The sequence below is a fragment of the Diaphorina citri genome, unplaced genomic scaffold (assembly GCF_000475195.1).
Source record: "Diaphorina citri unplaced genomic scaffold, Diaci psyllid genome assembly version 1.1 scaffold2015, whole genome shotgun sequence".
Taxonomy (NCBI): Eukaryota; Metazoa; Arthropoda; class Insecta; order Hemiptera; family Psyllidae; genus Diaphorina; species Diaphorina citri.
The window spans coordinates 1-6,336 of NW_007379441.1; the positions used below are offsets into that span (position 1 = coordinate 1).

The 6,336-nt window shown below is 36.5% G+C and overlaps 3 protein-coding genes across 3 annotated transcripts; 1 reads left to right on the forward strand and 2 right to left on the reverse strand.

Annotated features, from left to right (window-relative positions):
- Positions 1-237: 237 nt before the first annotated feature.
- On the reverse strand, positions 238-2,689 carry LOC103517951 (nucleolar pre-ribosomal-associated protein 1). Its single transcript, XM_008483001.3, has 2 exons — positions 962-2,689; positions 238-326 (listed from the first exon to the last, which is right to left on the reverse strand). The coding sequence occupies exons 1-2, from the start codon at positions 2,652-2,654 to the stop codon at positions 238-240; spliced, it is 1,782 nt and encodes a 593-aa protein (XP_008481223.1). The 5' UTR covers positions 2,655-2,689.
- A 12-nt stretch (positions 2,690-2,701) lies between these two features.
- LOC103517953 lies at positions 2,702-3,878 on the forward strand. Its single transcript, XM_008483002.3, has 3 exons — positions 2,702-3,066; positions 3,310-3,429; positions 3,829-3,878. Exons 1-3 carry the CDS (start codon positions 2,895-2,897, stop codon positions 3,876-3,878), a joined length of 342 nt encoding a protein of 113 aa, XP_008481224.1. The 5' UTR covers positions 2,702-2,894.
- A 231-nt stretch (positions 3,879-4,109) lies between these two features.
- On the reverse strand, positions 4,110-4,496 carry LOC108253522 (glutamic acid-rich protein-like). Its single transcript, XM_017447636.1, has one exon. It carries the CDS (start codon positions 4,494-4,496, stop codon positions 4,110-4,112), a length of 387 nt encoding a protein of 128 aa, XP_017303125.1.
- Positions 4,497-6,336: the final 1,840 nt, after the last annotated feature.

Genomic DNA, 6,336 nt, shown 5'->3' on the forward strand with positions numbered 1-6,336 from the left:
GTAAAATCTGGTCCAATAATTGAAACAGGTTTACTTACAATATCTTTCGAGCCCATGGTGAGCGGAATAAAGATGGTAACTCAGTATGTTGTATGGTAAACTTTTGTCGACTTCACTGTGTTGATGTGGTAAAGAGAGAGAAAAGAAACTGATCTGCTGTAGTGGACAGGATCAGTAGTTTAGCAACAGAACGTTATTGGGAACTACAGTATTAATAACTATCACCTTTTAAAAATGCTAAATGAGTTGATGTGAAGGATTCGATACAATGAGGGAAGATCTAGCCAGGAATATGGACACGATGGAAGATAGCTGGGGACTTTCATCTTGATAAAACCACTTTTTGCCACTTGCCAGATCCGGAAATTCACATTTCTCAAAAAGTAAAAATTTGAAATTTCGCGCTGTTTACATGAGGCACGTGCTCGACATTTTTCAAAATGGCGACTTTTCGAGTCATCGTTCATCGTTCATGAAAAATATCACAACGCTCACTTATTTTTTTCATTTTGTTAAAATTTTGTTAGAAAAGCTTCCTGTTGTAAGTTCAGTAATATTATCTATTGAATAAAAAAATATATGCAGTAGTTATTTAGGTACCTAATTATTTTTTATCTGTTCCGTAGGTCCGTTATTTCATTTGGAATTTTGAATCCATCAGGTAGGTAGACTTTTTTTCAAAGTCCGGATTGTGGATAATCCGGACATATCCGGATATGAGGAAGTGATAAAAACTGGGAAGTGAAAAAAATTTGAAGCGCCAAATTTTGAAATTTGTAAACAAGTCTTGAATAAAAAATTGTCTCCAACCAAAACGCCAAAAGCCGAAAAGTTCAATAAATTTTGTGAAGTTCCTTGGCTTTTAGGCAGTTTTACTCTTTTTGAGAAAATGTTCAAACTAGAATCCAAAAAGAAGGATGCTCACGAAGAGGCGATCTGGTGCTGTGCCTGGGCACGTCATCTTGATCATTGTCATCTATGAGTTGAGAGATTCCATTCCTGATGACATCAATGAAATGTGCCACAAGTCCTGCTTGCTCATGCTTCATGCCTGACAGATGTGATTGAAACCGGAACAATGCCATGTAGGCAGATTTACGAATACTCGGGTCATTGCTAGATAAACTTGCCAGGGAGATAGCTAATGCACCACTGTTGATAAACTTGTTCAGTTGAACCGGAGACTCTGGTGAGAGAATAAATATGAACAAGGGTAGCAGGAATGACGGGTCGTACTTCTTGGGTTCATGGTCAGATAAATGACTGGGTATTAGTTCTCGGTTCAGAGGGAATTCAGTGACAGTTCGTTTCACATAAAGTTCTAGGAGAAGGGTTGTTACTTGGGACGGGTGGGGTTGTCTGTTCAATGTCTTTGACATGATGCTATCTGACACGCTATAATAATTAGCGGCAGCAGAGCCCCAGAGATACGGTTTGTACTCATGCATATCCACATCCTTTGCTTCGTAGTGTTGCAGGATTTCAAACAGATATTGATCTGTATGGGACAAAGTTGCATTGTAAGCAGACAGAAACAAAGGGACATGGGAAGGTGCAAGTGGCACTTGTCCTCCTTTAATAAATACTTTCAGAATGATGACCAGAGAACTTTTCAATGGACTGTCTGACAACATGATCTCGACGAATCTTGAGTGAGAAATGATCATTTTGAAAATATTATGATGACATTTCTCAGCTGGTAGTACACAACACAGACTTGTCAGAGTATTCAGACTCGAAACGTTTTCATTGCTTAAACTATCCTTGAGACAGAACTTGATAAAATCATGCCACGGACTGGATGGGGCAAAACTGATAGCAGAACTTTCTGTCACTGTGCTGACCAAAGCTTCATGAATCCAATCAATACGTTCTTCTGGAGGTAGATCCACAAAGAGTTTGACAAGCTTTATAAACAAACAGTCAGATTCTTGGGCTTTCTTGTACAGTAATGTTAAGAGAGCGCAATTATTTGAATGAATGGTCAGATTTGTCCTGGAATTAATATGTTCACACATCTTTTGTATAAAGTCAACCACACCAAACTTATCTAAAACTTGTTCAAGCTCAGGTAAGTATGAACTGATTTCATTTAGATTTTCATCTGATAGTATCATCTCCAACAAATTCTTTTCTAAAAGTTTATAAACTCTACTCATATACTTGTTTCCAAGCTGGGGTGAGTATTTGAGTAAAGCTCGCACAATAGGCAATGCTTCAGAGAGAACTTTAGGTTTGGGTAAGTGTGCCACTATGTCTGGTTTAATCGAAATGAAAGCAACTGTCAACTGACTTGATATTTTATCCAGGAGATCATCAATGTTCAGGTATTGTACACAGTGAGGATGATAGTAAATAAATTTCACTAAAGCTTCTTCAATGCTTGTAGTATCGACACCAGCACTGATAATATCCGTCAATAATATTTCTAGCTTATTTATGCTCTCCTCACAAAGTTCAGGTTTTACTTCTCCAATCAGGTATCTCAATAATTTTCCCCAGAAAGTCAATTTTCTTTTCTTGTAGAATTTACTTGCATCTTCCTTTAATATTATGTCAACAACTGCCTGAGCATCCTTTACATCAAGTCCAAGGCGAGATATCAGATTTAACAACCCTGAAGAATCAAATTTTCCTTCACCATCATCCAGCATTTTTTTCAATTTAGGGAACAAAAATTTTCGGTAGGATATGGTTTAGAGCCTGAGGAAATAAAGGAAAAAGAAAGCCCAGAATTCGAAAAGCCAGAGACAACAGAAGCCGACAAGGAAAAAAGTGATGAGAACACAAGTGCTGAAAAGGAAAGTGTAGACACTGCAGAAAAACCTAATGAAACTGAGAATCCCGAAAAAGAAAAGGAGAGCAAGGATAAAACTGGTGAAGAGAATGAAGCAATGAAGAACAAGGAAGCAGAAAAGGAACCAATAGAAAACAATGATAAAGAGAAAGAAAGCAGTGAAAGTACAAAGGAAAAAGAAACTGTCAAAAGGAGAAGAAAAGTAGTGCGTAAAAAAATTAGGGAAGTTAGTAGAACAAGTGTAGAATACAAGGATGTGATATTCACAGGTAAGTTTTAATTCCATCAATATTCAAGTCTTTGTAATTATCCAGAGGTGACCTAAACCTAAGGCCTATGGCCTATACAAAATACCTCACCTACTCTGAACCACTCATTGTACAGCAAAAATTGACAGATACTTTGGCTGTGAAGGTGTTAAGGTATAAAAAATATCATTTACAATTCCTCACTGTTTGTTTTTGACACCTTAATTAAGTACTCATTCTGATCTAATGTGTTTCTATTTTCAGGTTGTTTAGATGACACAATAAAAATCTGGTCTGTTCATGGATTTGAACTGAAACTTGAAGATTCCATTAAGGCACACTCCTTGGGAGTAGCATCTTTAACTGTCAACAAAAGTCACACAAGTAAGACTGATTTTTTTTTTATATATATATACTTAGTCTGAAATCTTGGGATACCTTAAATCAAATTGTATTTTTAGGATACTATTCTCTGTCCAGATGGATATGAGAGCAAGGAGTCATCAACCCAAAATGTAGGAACCAATCAGAATGTGAGAATTCCTTGCATTGTTGCAATTAAGGTAAAGGTCTATTTTTATAAACTCTCTCTTTTTTTCAGCACTGGTATTCTCATCACTTTTTTCCTTGTCGGCTTCTGTTGTCTCCGGCTTTTCGAATTCTGGGCTTTCTTTTTCCTTTATTTCCTCAGGCTCTTTTGGCTGTTCTTCGTCTGTTTCTGATTCTTCAACGTCTTCTTCTATTTTGTCCACAATGACATTTTCTTTCTTCAATCGTGCCCAGGCACAGCACCAGATCGCCTCTTCGTGAGCATCCTTCTTTTTGGATTCTAGTTTGAACATTTTCTCAAAAAGAGTAAAACCGCCTGAAGAAAGCCAATGAACTTCACAAATTTATTGAACTTTTCGGCTTTTGGCGTTTTGGTTGGACACAATTTTTTATTCAAGACTTGTTTACAAATTTTAAAATTTGGCGCTTCAATTTTTTTCTACTTCCCAGTTTTTATCACTTCCTCATATCCGGATATGTCCGGATTATCCACAATCCGGACTTTGAAAAAAAGTCTACCTGATGGATGTTGGTTCCTTTTCTGCTTCCTTGTCCTTCATTACTTCATTCTCTTCATTAGTTTTATCCTTGCTCTCCTTTTCTTTTTCGGGATTTTCAGTTTCATTAGGTTTTTCTGCAGTGTCTACACTTTCCTTTTCAGCACTGGTGTTCTCATCACTTTTTTCCTTGTCGGCTTCTGTTGTCTCCGGCTTTTCGAATTCTGGGCTTTCTTTTTCCTTTATTTCCTCAGGCTCTTTTGGCTGTTCTTCGTCTGTTTCTGATTCTTCAACGTCTTCTTCTATTTTGTCCACAATGACATTTTCTTTCTTCAATCGTGCCCAGGCACAGCACCAGATCGCCTCTTCGTGAGCATCCTTCTTTTTGGATTCTAGTTTGAACATTTTCTCAAAAAGAGTAAAACTGCCTAAAAGCCAAGGAACTTCACAAAATTTATTGAACTTTTCGGCTTTTGGCGTTTTGGTTGGAGACAATTTTTTATTCAAGACTTGTTTACAAATTTCAAAATTTGGCGCTTCAAATTTTTTTCACTTCCCAGTTTTTATCACTTCCTCATATCCGGATATGTCCGGATTATCCACAATCCGGACTTTGAAAAAAAGTCTACCTACCTGATGGATTCAAAATTCCAAATGAAATAACGGACCTACGGAACAGATAAAAAATAATTAGGTACCTAAATAACTACTGCATATATTTTTTTATTCAATAGATAATATTACTGAACTTACAACAGGAAGCTTTTCTAACAAAATTTTAACAAAATGAAAAAAATAAGTGAGCGTTGTGATATTTTTCATGAACGATGAACGATGACTCGAAAAGTCGCCATTTTGAAAAATGTCGAGCACGTGCCTCATGTAAACAGCGCGAAATTTCAAATTTTTACTTTTTGAGAAATGTGAATTTCCGGATCTGGCAAGTGGCAAAAAGTGGTTTTTTCAATCAATTTAGCATTTTTAAAAGGTGATAGTTATTAATACTGTAGTTCCCAATAACGTTCTGTTGCTAAACTACTGATCCTGTCCACTACAGCAGATCAGTTTCTTTTCTCTCGAGAGAGATCTTTACCACATCAATGCAGTGAAGTTGACAAAAGTTCACCATACAACATACTGAGTTACCATCTATATTCCGCTCACCATGGGCTCGAAAGATATTGTAAGTAAACCTGTTTCAATTATTGGACCAGATTTTACGAAAAAACTAAGAGGACCAGAAGCAGTAGCAAGTTTGAAGGAACTGAACAATGAAGTCACTGTTGAGGAGTTCATATCTCAAGGAGGTGACATTGTTGATGTCATTGCAGTGTTGCACAATGTAGACCAGTTAGATGTACATGTTGTTTTGAATGCCATCACTCACATTGTTAAGCGGTATGTGTCAGTTGCATCAGCTGAAGATACCACCCATTGTGAAGAAGCATGTCATACACTATTAACTGTTCATGCTAGCAGTATTCAGAAATGTTTCACTCAAAACAAAGCTGCAGTGTTCAGACTGTTCTCTGTCATGGTTCAAGTGAGTTTTCATATTGCCAAAACAGTCATTCTTTCCTTTGACAAATGTTTGATCATAGATAAGAAAGATAATAATGCCCGCAAAGATTACACTGATTTGGTCAATGCACTATTGAATGATGAAAATATTTTCATTACTCGTACATTGCTCGAGAAAGGTGTTGTCAATAAAGTTATCTCAGGACTTATACATGACAAGTACTCATCTATTATTACAATACTAGAAACAATAACGGAAAAAATTGTATCTAATCCTGCTATCAACAAATCACTCAAAATGCAAGTATTTAACAACCCTGCCCTAAATTTTCTTCATGCCCTGTATCATTGGAAAGGCTCAGCAGATCAGTGTGAACTTGTACGGAGTACTGTCCATGTATTACTTATACAGCTCTGTACTGATTACAAAAAAGGTATAGTTTACTTTGATGAATCCTATGGTACTTCAGGTCAAAAATTAAATCCTTTGATTTTCAACTTTCTACGTAAAATTGAAACACCTTGGATGGATGATCTGATTGCTGATCTTGTTATTAAAACATTGCACTCTTGCCCTGATCTTGTCAAACCTATATTTGAATCTTACAAAGGTTCCTTTGAACCAAGGGCTTCAAACCATTTCTATAAATTGTGTGTCTTCTTATCAACCTTCATCTCTACCTTTGACATCATAGACAAACTGAACAATGGTAATTTTCTAATG